Below are 21,007 nucleotides of genomic sequence, written 5' to 3'. Positions count from 1 at the left end.
CTTTTTATCATAAAAAATAAATATATAATTGAAAAATTATACATTTTTTTATAATGGTTGTAAAAAAAATTATTTTTTTCATTCTTATAAAATAATATACATAAATAAATATATATAATACTTTTTCCTGTATTATAAAAAAAATAATAAATAATAGTATTTATAAATATTTTAAATATATTATATTAATATACAATTTTTATAATATATATATATATATATATATTTATATTTATATATAATTTACATATATATATATATTATAAATAGAACATATAACATAAAATAATAAATATCATATTTTAAAAAGCAGTACATGCAAAATAGTAACAAGCCGAATTAACAACAATCATATATATATTAATAATATAATATAATCAAGAATTATTATTATTTGTTTTTTGTTTTTCTTTTTTTTTTTGGTTTTGTTTTTTTCATTTATTTATAAGTATTTTGTTTTGTAATTATTACATATATTATAATAAATTATTATTATTATATATATATGAAAAATTATAATAAAATTTAAAAAAATATTTTTATTATAATATATATATTTATAGAATAAAAAAACTTCATTTTATATTGTATTATATGTATTCATTCATTTTATAAATATATACTACATATTTATTATATGGTATATATATAATATATATCATATGCTCTTTCAAAAAACATATTTTTATATGATTATACTATATTATATTATATGTATTAAATATTTAATTATTTTTTTATATATATGTATTATATAAAAAATTTAATTTTTTTTTTTTTTTTTTTTTTTTTTTTTTTTTTTTTTTTTTTTTTTTTTAAAAAAAAAAAAAAAAATATTAAATAATAATAATATTTAAAAATTAAAAATAAAAATAATATTTATATATAATATATATATATTTATAATCTATTCATGTATTTTCCTGATTTTTTTTTTTATTAAATTTTATTATTTTTTTTTTTTTATTTATTTTTAATTTATAATGATATATATTTTTTTAATAAGCAATTAATTTATATATTATTAAAATATATATATTATATTATACTATATACAATAAGAATAAATAAAAAAAAAAAAAAATATATATATATATATATATTATATATATATATATATATATATATATATATATATATAAATATGTATTTATATTACATATAAATATATATAATATATATATATTAAGAACAAAAAAAACATTCCGCATATTTATTTTTTTTTTATAATTATATAAAAAAATATAAAAATTTATGTTTTTTTATATATTTAAAAACTTCTTGATATTTTTGTAATATAAATAATTTTTGCTATTTAAGGAAAAAAAAAAAAAAATCCATAATTTTTAAAAGATTTTTTTTTTTTTTTTTAATATAAAATAGGCATAATTATATATATATGAATTATCATACTGTATTATTATATTATGTATATATTTATTGATTATATACACACATATATATTATATATATAAATTAAAATTTTCTTTTTTTTTTATGTATATATGTTATGAAAATTTTGTTGTTATATATATATATATATTTTTAAGATTTGAGAAGAATATCTAGTTACCACAAAGTGGGATATATATATATATTATATATGTATGTATATTTCCATTTTATTTATATCATTAAATATATAATTAATTTATTTTTTCTCATATATATAATAATAGTATATAATCTATGTATATATTACGAAAAAGAAAAAAGCTTTTTTTCTTTTTTTTTTGATAATTATCATAAAAAATATATAAATTTTAAAGCTATATATATAAGATATAATAAATATATCAAAAAACAAAATAAAATAAATAATATAAGAAAAAAAGAAAATAATTTTTTGATTATGTTTTCTTTTTTTTTTTTTTTTTCTCCATTTTGCTTTAAAATTAATGTTTTGTTCTTTTAAAAAATATATTTAATAAAAATATAGTCTACATATATATATATATATATATATATATATATATATATGTCTTTATAAATAGAAAGAAGAAGTTGTATATAATAGATAAGTAAAAATGTCGTCAGCAACACAATTGGGTATATCAGAAAGAGAATACGAAGAAGCTTTAGCTGTTGAGAAATTGTTTTTTTTATCATCAAGAGAAAGATGTAATTATTGTAATTATGGAAAGTCAACATTTGTTGACACATTTAATTATGAATTTTTATGTGACAAATGTTCATATAGAAGTAAACATAAAAAGAAGATAGGAGAAGATTCGATAAGTTATTATGATGTTCAAAAATTAGAAAAAAAATTTGGTGATTCAGCTTATTATAAACAACATAGTAATAAACATCATCACCATCACCACCACCATCATAATAAAAAGTCAAGTTATAGTCAAGAAAAAAAATCTAAATCAAAAAACCGACGTTCATCAACTAGAAAACATATTGAAGTAGTAACAGATAGTTCTGATTCTGATTATGATGAGAAATATAAAAAAAAAGAGAAAAAAAAAAAAAAGGAAAAAGATAGAGACAGAGATAGAGACAGAGATAGAGATAGAGATAAGGATAGAGATAAAGATAAAGATAGAGATAGGGATAGAACAAGAGATAAAAGTTATAAAGATAATAAAGATAGTAAATATAAAAGAAAAAAAAAATATGATGATTCAGATGATGATTTTGATGATGAATTTAGTTTAAATGATTATGATCCAAATACTCCTGGTATGATTGGAATTATGAATTCAAATCATATGAGTAATTCAGATTACAAAAATAATTTTGATAATAATTTTAATGAATTCGATGGGAATCATTTAAATTATAATCAAATGAGTGAACATAATTATCATGATTTTAATGCATTTAATAATAATATGAGTAATCATATACCATTTGATAATAATAACAATCCATATCAAAAAAATAATTTTCATTTAAAATATATGAACTCACCGAATAGTGATCTAGCCAATATCAATCCAATATGTTCAGATGATTTTAATCCAATGTATTTTAATAAAATGAATTATCCTAATAATTTTAATATGAAATTAAATGAAGATCCTGATATAAATAATAAAATGAAATATAATAATAAAATGAGTATGGTACCATATGACCCATTTGATAATAGTAGTAACGGTGAAAGTAATAGATATAGTAATGCTATGGATAGTGCAAATTATTATAACAGCACAAATAATATGAATAATATGAGTAGCATGAGTAACATGAATAATATGAATAATATGAATAATATGAATAATAGATTATATTTATTAAATAAAAGAAATTCTTTAAATAATAATTATACACCAAATAATATAAAACCGTTATATAATCAACAATATTCAAATAAGAATATGTATAATAATCCCCTAAATAATAATCCAAATCCATTGAACCAAAAAATGTCTTTTGATAATAATATGTCTAGTAATAAGAATAAAATGTATCAAAACAAAAGAAATTCAACATATATATTAAATAATAATCTAAATAAATCAGGTAGTGGTTCAGGATTATTACACTCAGGAAATAATATGAATTTATTATGTTATTCACAACAAAATAGTTTAAATGATATGAACAGATTTCATGATAATAATATGTATAATCCTGATTTTGCACCTGTAAACGTTTCTGATAAAAATCCATTTTCTCTACACAATATGATATCCACACCTAACAACCGAAAATCTTATAATGCCTTAAATAGTTTGAATAGTGATGTAAGTAATAATAATATGAGTAGAAATTCATTTAAGGCCTTAAGTTATCCTGTTTTTGATTCAAACAAAAAATTTTAGAAAACAAAATAATATAAAAAAGAAATATTATATATGTGTATATATATTTATTTTCTTTAAATATTTTATATTGTAAATTTTATTTTTTCCAGTAATATTATATATATATATATATATATATATATATATATATATATATATGTAATATCATTACATTATTTCTTATGTATGATATCATATATGTATATAATTTACCTATTTGTTCATTTTATTTTTTTTTTTTCTTTTTTTTCTTTTTTTTCTTTTTTTTTTTTTTTTTTTTTTTTTTGTATATTATTTATTTTTAGAATATAAGATTAACAAAAATAAAATTATTGAACATTTATATTTCTATATAAATGATCCTTGGCTTTTTTAATTTTGTTTAATTATTGTTGTTAAAATAATTTGTATAATTCGTCATTTCATTATATTACATGTATATATATATATATATATATATATATGTATATTTTTTTTTTTTTTTGTTTATATAATATATATTTTTACTAATGAAATAACATCCTGAACTACACAATTTTAAACCAAATGATTTCTTGAATATGTATATTTATTTTTCCTTTTTTTAAATAAAAAACAGATTAACCAACTGCAATATTTTTTAACTTTTTAATCTTTTTAAAAAAATATATGCTGTATACATATTATAGAATACTATACGAAAATATTTTTTATATAATACACAATATATAATAATTTTTTATATTTTAATATGTGTAATTTTAAAAATAGTACAAGAATAAGACATTAAAAAAAAAAGGAGAAAAAAGAAACATAATTATTTGTGATCAATATTTTTTTATATAGAAAAAGAAAAATTATATTCTTAAAATATTGGAAAGAAAATGATACATTTAAAAATTAGACCATAATTATTTTGTCTGTCAATATATTAATTCAATTTTATGATTGTAAAAAAGATATAAATTAAAATAATATAAATTAAAGATTACATGGTGGATTTACTATATTTTCTCAAATACACAAAAGTTGTTACATTTAGAAACTTGAAAAATAAAATAGTTTAATCCTTAAAAAGATACAATATATATATATATATATATATATATATATATATATATATATATTAGTTAACTTGTTTTCCCTTTTGTTTATATTCAAAATATAATACTGAAAAAATAAATGTCTGCATACATATGTATATTTAAATAAATATCCACGATAGGACAACTATTTTTAAAATAAAATATATAAAAATATATAAAAATATATATATATATATATATATATATTTATTTATTTTTTTTTTATTTATAATTCATGTATAACATAAAATGTTAATTTTTTGAATATAATTGTCTTCAACCTTTTGATGTATTTTTTACTTTAATATATTTTTATTATTATTCTCATTTGTATTTAAATTAACATTTTATTTTATTTTTCTCAATTTATTAGGCTTTGCATGGCCTTTAATAATAAACATATATAAATATATTTATTTATTCATTTAATATGTAGACTTATATATCACATGAAAAAAATTGATATATTTTATAATTTCATGATAAACGACTTTATACTTTAATAAAATATATATATATATATATATATATTTATTTATTTATTTCTCCATATATTGACATATACATTTGTTTATATATATATAATATTATGCACGATGAACATAATTTGTGATGAACCCTATTTTATTGATAATAACAATGAGTTATTTTGTCCAGTGAATTGTCCTTTTATAAGTTCTAATGATGTATGGAAATGTATCGGTATATGTACAAGTAAAGAAAAGTGTTCTCTTTATAATTCGTCTTTAACATTTGCAGATGAAGAAACCAATAAATGTGTTCCATGTTTAGTATCTGGTTGTATTCGTTGTATTAAGAGTACATTGAGAAAAGGTTCAAAATCTTTTTTGAGTATTTCAGATAATTTACCTAATATATGTTTAGAGTGTATTAAAGGTTATAGATTATCAAGAGACCGTACTAAATGTAGTTTGATATATGAAGAATTTATTACCAGAAGTTGTGGTTTTTTGGTTGTTATCTTTTTATTGTCATTTATATTTTTGTCTATATATTTTTATAAAAATAGAGATAAAATAAATATTTTATTATTTAAACTAGCTTATCAATATAGAACCTTATCAAAATTTAGAAATAATTTAATCTATGGACGTCCATTATATCCATTAAATATGAAATTATCCAAAAACGATATAGGAGGTATTGGTTTAATGTTATATTTTCGTTATTTAACTTTTTTAAATTGTTTATCTATTCTTTTTATTATAATCAGTTTATTTGATGTATATTTACCTTTTGATGAATTAATACAAACATATAGAAATGTGGAATCTACAACATCTTTTGAAAAATGTAAAAATTTAAAGAATTATATATCTCATAATATATCTCCATTAATTCATATGAAAAATTTAGATTGGATGTCCCTCGATATGTTTAATATGACTATTCGTTTTAAACATCATATGATTTTTTCCTCATTTGTTAGATATATTTTATGTATGATTATTACATTTGTATTTATATATAATCAAAAAAAATTTTACAATATAAAAAAAAATACTTCTTATTGTATGATGGATTATGCTCTTTCCATTGCTAATTTTTCAAGTTCACTTTCAAGTCATGATATTCAGAATTTTTTTGAAAATTTAATAAAGAAAAAAATTATAGGTATATCATCATGCTATGATTTTTATCAGCAGAAAGATTTAGTATTTAATCTGATAGAAGAACAAATCGAATGGGCTGATTTTAAAATGAAGTTATATCGAAATTATGAGGAATGGAAAAAGGAAAATAAAAAGAAAATAGTGTCCATATATGCAAAAACAAATAAGAATATAAATATTATAAACAAAAAGGAAATATTAAATGACAATACAATCTCTACAAATTTATTTTATGGGAAAGACATTAATTTATATGAAGGACATGATAATTATCTTATAGAAAAATTACAACATTTGAAAAGATATGAACTTTTTCCAGTTTGTGAAATTGATATTCATACAGATGACAGAAATTTTGTAAATACTAATCAATCTAATGATTCGAAAAAAATTATACAAAAATCTACATTTACAAGCATGCAAACTACTCATATTGATAGCAAGAGTACATGGAATATATATAACAATAATAAAATAAATCAGGAGAATGACAGTATTACTTTCTCTGAACATTTTTTATATGATCATCCATTAATATTAAATGAAGAATTGAATGAAGATATAAATAAAAACAAATATTGTCAATATGACAAGTATGACGATAATTATTATAATGATAAGTATTATAATAATTATCATAATGATAATATTTACAATAAGAACGGAAAAAATTCGACATCTTATAAAAATATCATATTAAATGAAAAAAAAAACAATTTTCATATGGAAGATTATTTCTTTAAAGATATAACCAACCAAATAATTGATTTATGCTCTAAAGAATATAAGAACATATCAAACCAAAAAAAAAATATATTAAATGATTATATAAGAAAATCGATATTTTCTTACTTTAAAAGAAAAATAGATCAAGATAATCGTGAAAGAAATGGATATATCCCATTTTGTATGTGTAATAATACAGAAGGACTTTTTTTGAAAAGAGATTTGTCTAAAGATATGAAAGTGGTAAGAAATATTAAATGCTGTAACAAAGCTTATGTAATATTTAATACTACCAAAGATTTAAATTTGGCTTATTCACTAATAAATAAATATATAGATAAAATAGAAAAGAAAAGAATAAAGAAAAAAAACAAGACAAAAGAGAAAAAAACAAAAGAATTAAATAAAAGAAAATATAAATTTTATTCCTTCTTATTTTCTCCTATTTTGTTTGTAAAAAGTATATTTAATGATAAAAAAATACACAAGAATATTACCAATAAATTATTATCAAATAGTTGTAGTAGTAGTAGTAATAATATATTATGGAATAATAATATGAATGATAATAAAATTTATAACGAAATAAATATAAAATGGGAAAATAAAAAATTTAATGGAAGAATACAAAATAATTTATTTCTTTTTTTTCAAAATAATCGATTTCAAGTTAATAAGTGTGATGTGGAACCTATTGATATCACATGGCAAAATATTTCTAATAATACATTTATAATACCTATAATGATAATAAAAATAACAATTTCGATACTTGTACTTTTTTTTCTAATTTTATTATGGAGTATTATATTTTATGGTCCTTATGCAATATATGCTTTACATCATGCAAGTATTATTGAGAAACAGAAAAAACAAGAAATTTTATTTAATATACTAATATCTCTAATATTAGGTATATTTATAGGTTTAGGAAATTTTTTATTAACCTTTTTAACAACATTAATTGGTAATTTTATGAAATTTGATAAGAAGCAATCTACTGATTCTTTTGTATTTTGTGTTAATAGTATATTCCAATTATTAAACTTTTTATTGAATGTTCTTATTACTCATTTAACTAATGCAGGTGGAGATAATAAAATTAGATCCTTTTTTCTTTTCTTTCCTAATCATCTATTTGTTCATCTTAAATCTAAAGATATTATATTAGGAGAAGAATATTCATTTGGACGATCTCTAAATTATAATATTATTCCTTTTATCACTTTATTTCCAACACTTTTTTCTTTTTTTGGAATTTATATTTTACCATTTCTATATAAATCAATGCTAATATTATTTTGTTCAAATACAACCATCAAAAAAGCTGAAAAATTAATTCAGTGCCCTGAATGTAATTTGCATTATAGATATAGTGAAGCAGTTATTAGTTTTACTGTAACTCTCTTGTTATTCTTTTTCACACATGATAAATATAATACATCATTTACATTCTTACTCTTATTTTTATCCTATTTATTTATAAAATATAGAGACACGTATTTGTTTCTTCGAGAAACAAAAATTACATATTATTATAACACTTTTTTATTTGATACGGTAATAGCTTTTTGGTCCCTCCCCACAGGTAAAATATTAAGAAATATATAAATAAATATATATATATATGTATATATGTATATATATATGTTTATATTTTTTTAATTTTTGTTGAAAGGCATTTTAGCCATATTACCCTTCTACTGGATGTGGAGATCACACAAAACGTCCATATTAACAGTTGGTGCAGTTTTTTTTGTTCATATATTTATTTATTTTATAATTTGTAATGCTATAAGAAAAAACCTGAATGAAAGTATAAGCACGAATGATGTGTCATATAATGAAGTGGCCCAAATGAAAGCATATAATTGGTTTAATACAAATCCCGTATATGTTCTAAAACAATACTCAAAAAAGAGAGGTGTGGAATATGCGACGAATTATTATGATAAGAATGATAAAGATATAATGGAATTCAAAATGAAAAAAGACTCAACTATGAAAAATGATAAATCCAAAAAATATAATTTCCTCGATTCTTATAGAAGTATATTTTTTAATCAAGAAATCAAACCAAAAGAAACAGAAACACATGATACAATAATCAAAATGGATGATCTTGAAAATTCGAAAGATATTCAAAACATGTCTTATAATCTATTAGATACTTTCAACAGGAAGAACAATAATGATAAAAACAAAGATCATTTTAATGAAGGAGAACTAAAAAAAAAAGAAGGAAGTAGTAAAAAAATCTCTAGGAATATTAATTCATCTCATGATTATAATATATATATGCAAAATAACAAGAAGGGAAATTATTCCCATAATAATACAACAAATATTCCGTATATATATAAAACAAAAAATGAATACTTATCTGATGATTTTATTATCAGAAATAGAAAAGATAATCAAAATATATTTAACACAATAAAAAGTGATTATGGAGATAAATTTGTTAGAATAAAAAGAAAAAATATAAAACAAAGTAAAAAAAAAAGAATAAGAAATAAAAGATCAAAAATCACTAAGCCCAGACAAAAAGATTTAATATATTACGTCATTGGAAAAGAATATCTTCAAGGTGACAGATTCGCAAATTATACAAAGGATTATAATGAATTGTATGATTTTATTTATAGAATTTATTTATCTTTATCATCAACAGCATATAAAATTAAAATGTTTCCATTATTGGCAAAAAGGAAATAATAAAATATGAATATATTTATAATAAATATTTTTTTCTTCATAAAATTTGTTTATATTATTTTTTAACACAACAATTTATACATATACATATATATATATATATATTATTTTATTTTTTCATATACCATTTTGTCATATATTTATTTATTAAATTCTAATAATATTAAATCTGTAGATCTATTAAATTTTATATTTATTCATTTTATATTATCTATAAAAAATATATTTGCATAAATTTTTTTCGTAAATATATGAATTATTTATATACTTGTGTATATGTAATGAATAATTTTAAATGCGCTAAGATAAAATTATTCTAACAAGATTATTTATAAATTTTTTTTTTTTTTTTTTTTTTTTTTTTTTTTTTTTTTTCGAAAACTAATTTAGATATTTTATATTTCTTCATTTTAAGTTAAATTTTTTATACATTTTGGAATTTTTTTTTTTTTGCATTTATACTAAAGAATGTTTTAGAAATAGATAAAAAAAAAAAAAAAAAAAAAAAAAAATACAATTTTATTGATAATAATTTTTTTTTTTATATTTTTAAAAGAAAAAAGGATATAAATATATGTATATGTAAAAAATTATATATATATAATAATATAATAGTATATGTTATATTCTTATGATTTTATATTTTTAAGATTTATAGTGATTAAATTTCTTATATGTATATATAATATATTTATTTAAATAATATATGTAATTATTATTTTATATATAAAATACGATAATATATACATATGTATATATTTTTTATATATTATATATGCCTTTTTATATATATAACATTCTTTATGTATATACATCTATATTTGTTTTTAATTGTTTTTTTTTTTTTTTTGAAATTATAAAAAATGACACGAGGAAATCAAAGAGAAGTTGATAGAATTAGGTCATCCAAAAGAAATGACAGAACGAAACAAAACAGTACCGTTAAAGACGCTTCAAAAAATTTGAATGTTGTTTGTAAATTATGTAGACATTCTTTTATGTGTACAGTTAATCAATCTATTTTGAAAGAACACCATGAAAAGAAACATTCGAAGAATGCTTATGAGGATTGTTTTTCATGATTTTTTTTTTTTTTAATCTATTTATTTATATGTATATATAATTTAGTCTGATAATACATATATGAATTATAAGTATTTTATTTTATTTTATTAATTTTTTTTTTTTTTGTTTTTGTGAATATATATTTTATAATGTATTATTAATATAATTTAATATTTTTAATGATTCTTTCAATTTTTCTGTATATTTTTAAATATAATTATATACATACATTTATATATATCATTTGCTTTATGTAAGATAATACTTTTTCTTGGAACCATTTTATTAATTTATTTTATTCGAATACCCTTTTTTAAATAAATTATATATATTATATATGTATTTGTACTATTTTAATATGGCATAATCTTTTGAAACTTATTTATTATTTTAAATTTAAATATATAGGCAAAAATAAAAATGGTTATTATTTTAAAATAGTTATATGATGATAGTATTTAATAAAATTTCTATATAGTTTGATATTTATCCATTTATTTTTTCAAAAATTAAAAAATAATAAATATGAAATGAAAAAACATGGATAAACAAATAAATAAACGAATATAACACATATATATATATATTCATATTACTAAAAAAACAAAAAAATATTATTTTACACATGTCGAAATAAACATTTCTCATGTGCCAATTAAAATTATTTAATTATATATAAATAAATAATAGGTTCTATATAAATTTATGTTAAATATATATATATGTATATATACTTAGAAATTCCCTTAATAATTTATCACATTAATTATGTATAAATTCAAGATATGTCACCTTCTAAATGTTCCTTCATATTTTCATTGTTTAAAAAACTTTTCTTATTATGATCATTTGAATAATGATTTTCTTCATATGATAAATTCCTTGTGTTATTAGGATTATCATTATTTATAGAGTCATTTTCATCTGTTTTTACATTATTATCGTGTGTATTATTACTATTTATATTATCCCTTTCATTCATATTTTTATTAAATTCATTTGAATTGTTGAAATTATTGGATCCGTAATTATTTGAATAATTTATATGGTTATTTGGATTTATTGAATTAGGGTATGAATAGTTATTATGTGTTTGATGGTAATTATTGTGTATTGGGTTAACAGAATATTTATGATGAGTTGGTGGCACATAACCAGCTCTTGAATATTTATTATTAGGTAGACTTAAACGATATGGATGTGAATTCCTCATAGAATAGGGATTATAACCTTTCATTGGATTATACTTCATATACATATTTGTATTCATATAATTCATCATAGGATTTCCTAATGGATTATTTATATTTCTATTATTTAAAAATCCTAAAAAATTCTGTGGTGTGATACCTTCTTCTCTTAATAAATTTTGAAAATATTCTATCTTGGCACTAATATGTTTTCTCCCATGTATATGTTGACGCCTCCCAACAGGTGAACTGTGTGTTAGATATATATCACAATATTCACAATAATACTTTGGCATTTTTATATAATATGTGTAACTATGTAATATAATGAGATATATAAATATGTTTCTTAATGTATATATATATATATATATATAAATATATTTGTATGTTTATTTATACATAGAATATATATTTCTATATATACATTAATACATACATACAATTAATTTTTATTTTTCCTTATTTATGATCTCTTTATTTATCTATCTATCAACTATTCTTTTTTTTTTTTTTTTTTTTTTTTTTTTTGTTATATAAAATTTTTATGTAGAGGTTACCAAAAAAAAAAAAAAATAAAAGTGATTGTAAAATGAAAACTATTTTTTAATGCGCTCTCAATTATTTAGCATTTTAAGTATGTTCCATTCGTTAAGATCTATTATATATATATATATTATTTAATATATTTGTTTCAATTATATTTTCTTTCCTTTTCTTTCTTTTTATTATATATAATATGAAGGCAAGAAAACCTTTCTAAAAATATAAAATAATTAATGAGTACATAATTGAATAAAGAGCTAAAATATATAAAATATTTAAATTATATATTTTAGAAAAATATATGAAAAAAAAAAAAAAAAAGGTATTTATATAAAAAAAAATAAGAGTAATATATTTAAAAGATGTTGAAAAATAATGAATTGTTGATATATTACAAAATAATAAGTAGTAAATTATAATATATATATAATATAATATAAATATATTATGAAATATATATAAATTTTGGTATGTATATAAATATATACATATATATAGATTTATTTTTTTTCGTATATATATAATAAATGCATTTCAGTCCAAAATAAAAAAATATTCATATGAAATACCAATATGATGCAAATTTTATTTTAACAATTTAAATATTATTTATTTTTTTTTTTCATTATTATTATTTTATGCTTTCTTTTTATAATAAATTAAATATTTATATATAATATATATTTATATTCTTTGATTATATCTTTTTAAGATTTTTAAAGAAATGTAAATATATTTATATGTAAACAAATATATACCTTAATGAGCGCCATTTTTTAAATGAAACGAAATTATACATTTTATAATAATATTTTTATATTAAAAGAAGTATAATTATTATATTATAACTATTTTAATATGAAGAAAAAGTGTTCTCTTTTTGTTGAATACGCTTATGGAATATCATACATATAATATATATGTATAAACAAATATTATGATGTAAAAAATTATTGAAATACGCATGTGTTTTTTTTTTTTTTTTCATTATTTTTTCAAGGTCTTATATATTAATATATATATTAATTATATCATATTTATATTATTTCCATAATTTTTTTTTTTTTTTTTCTTTCCAATACACTAGAGATAAAATAATGAATATAAATATTTATATAAAACATTTTAAAATTTTATATATGTCTATATATAAAATATAAGAGCATATGTATATTTAATTATATTGTATATGTTTATATGTAATGAATTTTTTATACAAACTATATACATTCTTTTTTGAAATGTTTTGACATATATATATAATATATATATATATATATATATATTTATATTTATATTTATATATATTCATTTGATTTTTTTTTTTTTTTTTTTTTTTTTTTTGAATATATATAAAAATAATTAATAATAATATATTATATATTATATATATATATATATTACAATTTATTAATATATATATTTATTGGTTTTAAGAAATGTCCAATTTAGCCAAGAAAAGGTTAATTCGGGATTTCAGAAAACTACAAAGTGATTCCCCATTTGGTGTTAGTGGATCACCAATAGGAAATGATATTATGAAATGGAGGGCTGTCATTTTTGGACCAGCTGATACTCCATGGGAAGGTGGTACGTAAAAATGTATACACATATTTGTAAATTTATATATATATTTTTTCTCATATGTGTTTGTATATATAACTTTGAATATATTAAAATACATACAATTAAATCTTCATATATATATATATATATATATATATTTATTTATTTATTTAATTTTATGTAGGTACTTTTCACTTGGAACTTTTATTTGGTAATGAATACCCCAACAGACCACCCAAAGTGAAATTTCTAACAAAAATGTTTCACCCCAATATATATATGGATGGAAATATATGTATTGATATTCTTCAAAAACACTGGAGTCCAATATATGATATTTCAGCAATTTTGACATCCATTCAATCACTTTTAAGTGATCCTAACCCTAACAGTCCAGCCAATCAAGAGGCAGCTCTTTTATTTGTTGAAAATAGAATAGAATATAATAGAAGGATAAAAAATTGTGTGAAGGAATCCTTTAATTTTATAGAACATAAAGCTGAAGAAGATACCGAAAAATCATGATACAAAAATGAAATTTAAGATTAAATGAACAACTATATAATCATAGTTAAGAATATAATGGAAATAAATACCATACATACATATACATATATATATATATATATATATATATATATGTAATTATGTTATGAAAATATTTTCATGTTTTACAAAATAGTATAATACTCAAAAGTATTAACCAATGGGATTATATATATAAAAAAAAAAAAAAATTATTAGAAATGAATAACCTTTATGAACACACCTTTTTTGTTTAATTAAATTTAAAAAAAAAAAGAAAAAAATTATGTTATTTCCCTTTTTGATTTTTTAATTATAATCCCATATATGATTTATTATTTGAAATATATGAATTAATTTTTTTATTTTTTTTTTGTATGTTTTTTTTATAATTAATATATATATATATATATATATATATATATATATTATATACTTTCCAATAATTTATGTAAAATATTTTATTATTTTATAAAGAAAAATCCAATTCACATATTGAAAATGGGTATTTTTTTATAAGTTCATATTTGGAAAAGAACAAAAATGTAGAAAGGAAAGTAAGAAATATTTTGTATTCATATATATTATAAATTTCTTGTTAAATTTTAATATATATAAATATATATATATATATGAATATACATTTTTTGTTTCATATAGAATTACATATATATATATTTATTATATTTACTATTTGTATTTATATTTATATTTTTGTTTTTTTTTTTCTTTTTTTTTTTTTTTATTGTTTACATATTATTCATAATGTGGAAAAATATATAAATTGAATGTTTTATACATATATTACATTTTATAGTTTTATATTTTTTCTCTTCTCTTTTTATAAATTTCTAATAAACTTCGTATAGTTAAAGATAAAAAAAACATACATATGTTTTCTTATATATTATAGTTCTATTAACTTGTCCACATTTTGTAGAATGCTTCATTTCATTTCTTTTCTTTTTTTTTTTCCTTATTTTTATGAGCATATTTTAAATAAGAAAAGAATAATTGTAATTTTTCATATACAAACATATATATATATAATTATCTTATGGAAATACTTTATATACATACTAGTATTCAAAAAAGCAACATATAAAAAAGTAATATATTTTATTCATTTCAATAAATATAAAATTATATCAAGAGAAGAAAAAACCATATATAATAAAATTATAGATATATCAGAACAAAATGGATATTACAAAATAAAAATATATATATATATATTTTTTATATTATATGATTACACAAAAATTTATACTATGAAAGCTGTTTATTTTTATTATTAAACATAAGTAAAAAAAAAAAAAAAAAAAAATACTCAATAATATATATATTAATAAAAAATATTATTTTATAAATTATAAAATTATATAAAAAAAATTGACCAATAAATAAATAAAATTAGTACAAATATTAAAATTTTTAACTTAAAAATTATGTTACTTTCCATAATTAATAGTATAATTAATAATAAAAAATATATATTTTTATATATACATAAAAAAATGCCTATTACATAATTATATATAATAAATATATATATGTATGTTATGTATAAAATTATTTTAAGAATATCCCTTTTATTTCTATGAATTATTTTTATATGCGCTTGATATTTAAAAATATATTTATAAAATATATTATATATAATATATTTATTTAAATATTTTGAAACATATTATATAATATATTTAATATATAAATGATATATTATTATTTATGTATTTTAAGAATATTATATATTTATATATAATAAATATTTATGTACTTGTAAATTTTCGTATATATTATTTACATGTGAATATTTAAAAAAAAAAAATAAAATAATAAATAAATAAATAAATCTTGAGAATACCATTTTACTATTTTTTTTTTTTTTTTTTAATATTTTTTTCGCCTAAAAAATTATCCAATATATATATTTACCTTTTTTATTATTATTTATTATTACCCATATTATAATTTTTGGGATGATACATAATAAATATATTTTTAAAACTTATTTTTTTAAAGTATATATAAAACAATTGTTTAAATTAAAGAATTTAAAAAAGAATTTTTTTAAATAAAATAAAGGTGAAAAAATGTCATATGTTAATTATTATTTTTTCTAATTGAATTATTTATTTATTTATTTTTTTTTTTTTGAAAGATTCTGAAAAGATAATATAAAAATTAGAACATATATAATATATATATATGTATATATATATATACATATATTTATATTTATATATTTATATTTATTTATTCATTTAAGGAAGGATATTTCAAAATATGTTTTTTAATTTTTCAAGAAAGAAAAAAAGTGAAGAGAGACTTGAAGAAGAAAGAAGTAATACATGTGAAGAGACTGAACAAGTTGAAGAAACTAGTAATAATAAAAGAGGAAGGAAACAAAAAGAAAAAGATGAGAAAGTAAAATCTGTAGAAGATAATTTGGATGAAGAATATGATGTAGGAAAAAATAAAACACAAGAAAAGAAAAAAAGAAAATATACAAGGAAAACTGGTGCGACAGCTACGACGAACACTACTACTACTACAACAACAAAGAGAGGTCGAAAAAGTAAAAAAGAAAAAGATGAAGAGATTGAAGAAAATGAAAAAAAAAATGAAATTAAAGATGAAAATGTAAATAATATAGGAAAAAGTGATGATAATGAAGAAAAAGATAATAAAGAAAATAATGATGAAAATGATGAAATAAAAATAACAGAAGAATTAAAAGATAAGGATGCTAAAGCCAGTGCCCTTACGTTAGAAATATTAGGTGATATACCTGATGCTGATATGAAACCTCCTGAAAATATTTTATTTGTATGTAAATTAAACCCAGTTACTGAGGAAGAAGATTTGAAAATAATTTTTTCAAGATTTGGAAATATAAAATCATGTAAAATTATTAAAGATAAAGTTACCAATAATTCATTGCAATATGGATTTATTGAATTTGAAAAAAAAGAAGATTGTTTAAATGCATATTTTGAAATGGATAATGTTGTAATTGATGATAGAAGAATTCACGTCGATTTTTGTCAGTCCTTGTCAAAATATAAGAATGAATATTTAAAAGATAATATGAACAGCGATAATGTAAATAACAAGAAACAGAAATGGGATGAAGCAACTTGTATAAAAAAAGAAGAAAATAATGAAGATAACATTCGTGTCTTTAAATATGAATCTGATCATAATAACAAAGAACATAATAATGATCGAAATAAAAGAAGAGATTCTAAAGAAGATCTTGAAAACGTGAAATATAAGAAATATGATAATGACAATAAAAGAAATTATTTTTCTAAATATAAATATGATAAAGATAATAATTATAATAATAATGATAGGAAATTTTCTCATCATTATTATAGAAACAGTTCATATAAATATAAGAATAGTAATAACCACAATTTTATGCATTCGAAAAATCAATATTATAGAAAAAATCTAAATTATTATGATAATAAAAATAAATATTATAAGAATGTTCATAATACAGCTATAGGAAAAAGAAACTATTCTCCTAGTGATATGATAAAAAGAAATAATTATAATCGACGTAATAGTCGATCATTGTCAACAAGAGATAGAAGAACAAGGGTTGAAGGGAATACCAAAGATTATGATAGATATAAAAAAAAAGAACATGAACACAAAAATACTGAAGAACATATGAATAATGATCAAAAGAAACAAAATGATGATGAAATAAGTAATTACGAGAACAAAACAAATGATGAACATAAAACAAATGAAGAATCATATAGAAGAAGTATAGAAGGCTCCCAAAAAAGTGATAACGTTAAAAATAATAAAGTTTCCAAATCTGCAAGTAAATCTTATGATAAACCTGAACTATATGACGTTGATTATAATGATGATATATCTGATTATGAAAAAGAGAAAAACACAAAAAATGAAAAAGGAAGTCAAAGTAATTCAACATTTAAAATATCAAGTAGGAGAAGTAATAGAAGAGCATCGCAGAACTCATCTATTAATAATAAAGAAGAACATGAAAGCTACACCAAGAAAGAAAGCAATAAATACTATGAGAATAAAAAAAGAAAATATAACGATTATGACAAGAAAGATGACGGCAATTATCAATATCCGGTTAAGGATTATGATAATGATAGAAAAGGGAAATATCCATCGTTTGCTGAAGAAGATAGAAATTATAAAAGAAGAAATTATGAAGATAAATATGCAGATAAATATAGAGATAAATTTCCAGATAAATATAGAGATAAATTTTCAGATAAATATTACAATAATAATAATATGAGAAAGTATAGTAAATATAATGATGGTTATGTAGGAGATAACAAAAAATTTAGTAAAAGAGAAGATCATTTTAATTATTATGATGAAAAGAATAAATATAATAAACATGATATATATGATAAAGAATATTATAAAAAAAGAAAATTCACCAACTACAATACTTATAATAATAATGATAAGTATCATAATAAAGATTTCAAATCATATAGAGAAGAAAAAAATACAAACTATTATGGAACAGATGATAATAAAAATTATCATCATACAGATGATTTCCACAAATCATATAAACATAAAGATAGCAAAATAAATGATGATCATATAAATATATCATCCAAATATCATCCTAATAATGATTATAGAAAACCTTATGATAATGTAAAGGATAAAATGCCTTATTATTCTAAACATAATAGAATGTCACAAAAACAAGATGATTATAAATATGCAGATAATTATAAAAGTAAATATAATAATAAATCATATGAAGATAGAAGGTTAACGAATCATAGAGATAGATCGTTTGACCAAGAAAAAGATTATAAATATTCAAGAAATAATAAGGATGATAATTATCATAATTTAAATAAAAAAGATAAAAGAAGAAATCATTCTAAATCCTTCTCAGAATCAAGGTATGATTATTCTAATAAATATAATGATAGAAAAAAAAGTTATAAGAATGATAAATATGAAAAAAAAGTAAAAACAAATAATAAAAATCATGATTCTCCAAATGAACGTAATTCAATTAGTATTTCCAAAGATTCATATACAAATAATAAAAAAAAAAATTCATATACCTTAAAAACTGAATCAGTAAAATCTTTTGTTTCACGTGAATAAAATTAAAAAAATTATAATAAATAATATATTTATACATATGTGTTATTTATTTTATTATATAATTAGTTTTTAATAAAAAAATAATCACCTCACATAATATTATTATTATATATATTTTTTTTACCCTTATTAACACACATATATATATATATATATATATATATATATAATATATTTTTTCTTTTACAAAATAAATTACATGTTTTAAAATTTATCTATTGAATTTATTGTACACCAAAACATAATTAAATTATAAAAAAAAAAAAAAAAAAAAAAAAGTACAAATCTTTATTTATATAATGACGAGAAATAATTAATAACAATTTTGTTTTATATAAATACAAATATATATATTAAATAAATATATATATATATATATATATATATATATATATATTATATATATATACTTTTATATATCCTCATCTGTGAACAGTTTATATATATTTATATTTTACACATATATTATACCTTTTGTAAAATTAATTCTCTCTTTTTTTTTTTTTTTTTTTTTTTTTTTTTTGACTCCTATTAATTTTTATAATTTATCAAACATATATCACTCTTTACATAAAAAATATTAAAAAGAAAATATATATATATTTTTTTTTCTTTGTATCATTTGATTTATATAAGGATTTTATTTATTCATATATGATTCAAAAATTATAAAACCTTTACATGTAAAATAAAATAAGGATCTGCATTATTATTTACTAAACTTTTTATAATGCAAAGATAGGAATAAATAAGAAAACCTATACACACTTTAAAAATAAATAAATATATATATATATATATATATATATTATATATGGTTAGTGCTACAATAAAAATATATTTAAAAAAAAAATTTTTCCTTAGTAGTGTTTATTATCCTGTATTGTACAACTAAAAGTTTATACTTTCTTAACATACTGATAAATAAATAAATAAATATATATATATATATATATATAATATATGGACAAAGTAAAAAATAGGCAAAAATGATGGTATGCCCTTTTATTATATATTTTTTTTTCTTTTGTATTTTTTAAACTACTTCATATAATAAAAAAAAA

The 21,007-nt window shown here is 17.6% G+C and overlaps 6 protein-coding genes across 6 annotated transcripts; 5 read left to right on the top strand and 1 right to left on the bottom strand.

Moving 5' to 3' along the window:
* Nucleotides 1-2,027: 2,027 nt before the first annotated feature.
* On the top strand, nucleotides 2,028-3,779 carry PADL01_0812200 (conserved Plasmodium protein, unknown function; the record flags this gene model as incomplete). The annotated part of the gene is made up of 1 exon (XM_028681463.1): nucleotides 2,028-3,779. One exon carries the CDS (start codon nucleotides 2,028-2,030, stop codon nucleotides 3,777-3,779), a length of 1,752 nt encoding a protein of 583 aa, XP_028537838.1.
* Nucleotides 3,780-5,421: 1,642 nt separating this feature from the next.
* On the top strand, nucleotides 5,422-9,903 carry PADL01_0812100 (probable protein, unknown function; the record flags this gene model as incomplete). Its single annotated transcript, XM_028681462.1, has 2 exons — nucleotides 5,422-8,773; nucleotides 8,864-9,903. The coding sequence occupies 2 exons, from the start codon at nucleotides 5,422-5,424 to the stop codon at nucleotides 9,901-9,903; spliced, it is 4,392 nt and encodes a 1,463-aa protein (XP_028537837.1).
* An 863-nt stretch (nucleotides 9,904-10,766) lies between these two features.
* On the top strand, nucleotides 10,767-10,985 carry PADL01_0812000 (conserved Plasmodium protein, unknown function; the record flags this gene model as incomplete). The annotated part of the gene is made up of 1 exon (XM_028681461.1): nucleotides 10,767-10,985. One exon carries the CDS (start codon nucleotides 10,767-10,769, stop codon nucleotides 10,983-10,985), a length of 219 nt encoding a protein of 72 aa, XP_028537836.1.
* Nucleotides 10,986-11,746: 761 nt separating this feature from the next.
* PADL01_0811900 (RNA-binding protein (U1 snRNP-like), putative) lies at nucleotides 11,747-12,454 on the bottom strand (the record flags this gene model as incomplete). The annotated part of the gene is made up of 1 exon (XM_028681460.1): nucleotides 11,747-12,454. One exon carries the CDS (start codon nucleotides 12,452-12,454, stop codon nucleotides 11,747-11,749), a length of 708 nt encoding a protein of 235 aa, XP_028537835.1.
* A 1,689-nt stretch (nucleotides 12,455-14,143) lies between these two features.
* On the top strand, nucleotides 14,144-14,795 carry PADL01_0811800 (ubiquitin-conjugating enzyme, putative; the record flags this gene model as incomplete). Its single annotated transcript, XM_028681458.1, has 2 exons — nucleotides 14,144-14,294; nucleotides 14,455-14,795. 2 exons carry the CDS (start codon nucleotides 14,144-14,146, stop codon nucleotides 14,793-14,795), a joined length of 492 nt encoding a protein of 163 aa, XP_028537834.1.
* Nucleotides 14,796-17,084: 2,289 nt separating this feature from the next.
* PADL01_0811700 (RNA-binding protein, putative) lies at nucleotides 17,085-19,943 on the top strand (the record flags this gene model as incomplete). The annotated part of the gene is made up of 1 exon (XM_028681457.1): nucleotides 17,085-19,943. One exon carries the CDS (start codon nucleotides 17,085-17,087, stop codon nucleotides 19,941-19,943), a length of 2,859 nt encoding a protein of 952 aa, XP_028537833.1.
* Between the last annotated feature and the right edge of the window lie 1,064 nt (nucleotides 19,944-21,007).

The sequence above is a fragment of the Plasmodium sp. gorilla clade G2 genome (genome assembly GCF_900097015.1).
Source record: "Plasmodium sp. gorilla clade G2 genome assembly, chromosome: 8".
NCBI lineage: Eukaryota > Apicomplexa > Aconoidasida > Haemosporida > Plasmodiidae > Plasmodium > Plasmodium adleri (nom. inval.).
Note: the sequence above shows the minus strand (reverse complement) of the source record. Positions and strands in the feature narration are given on the sequence as shown.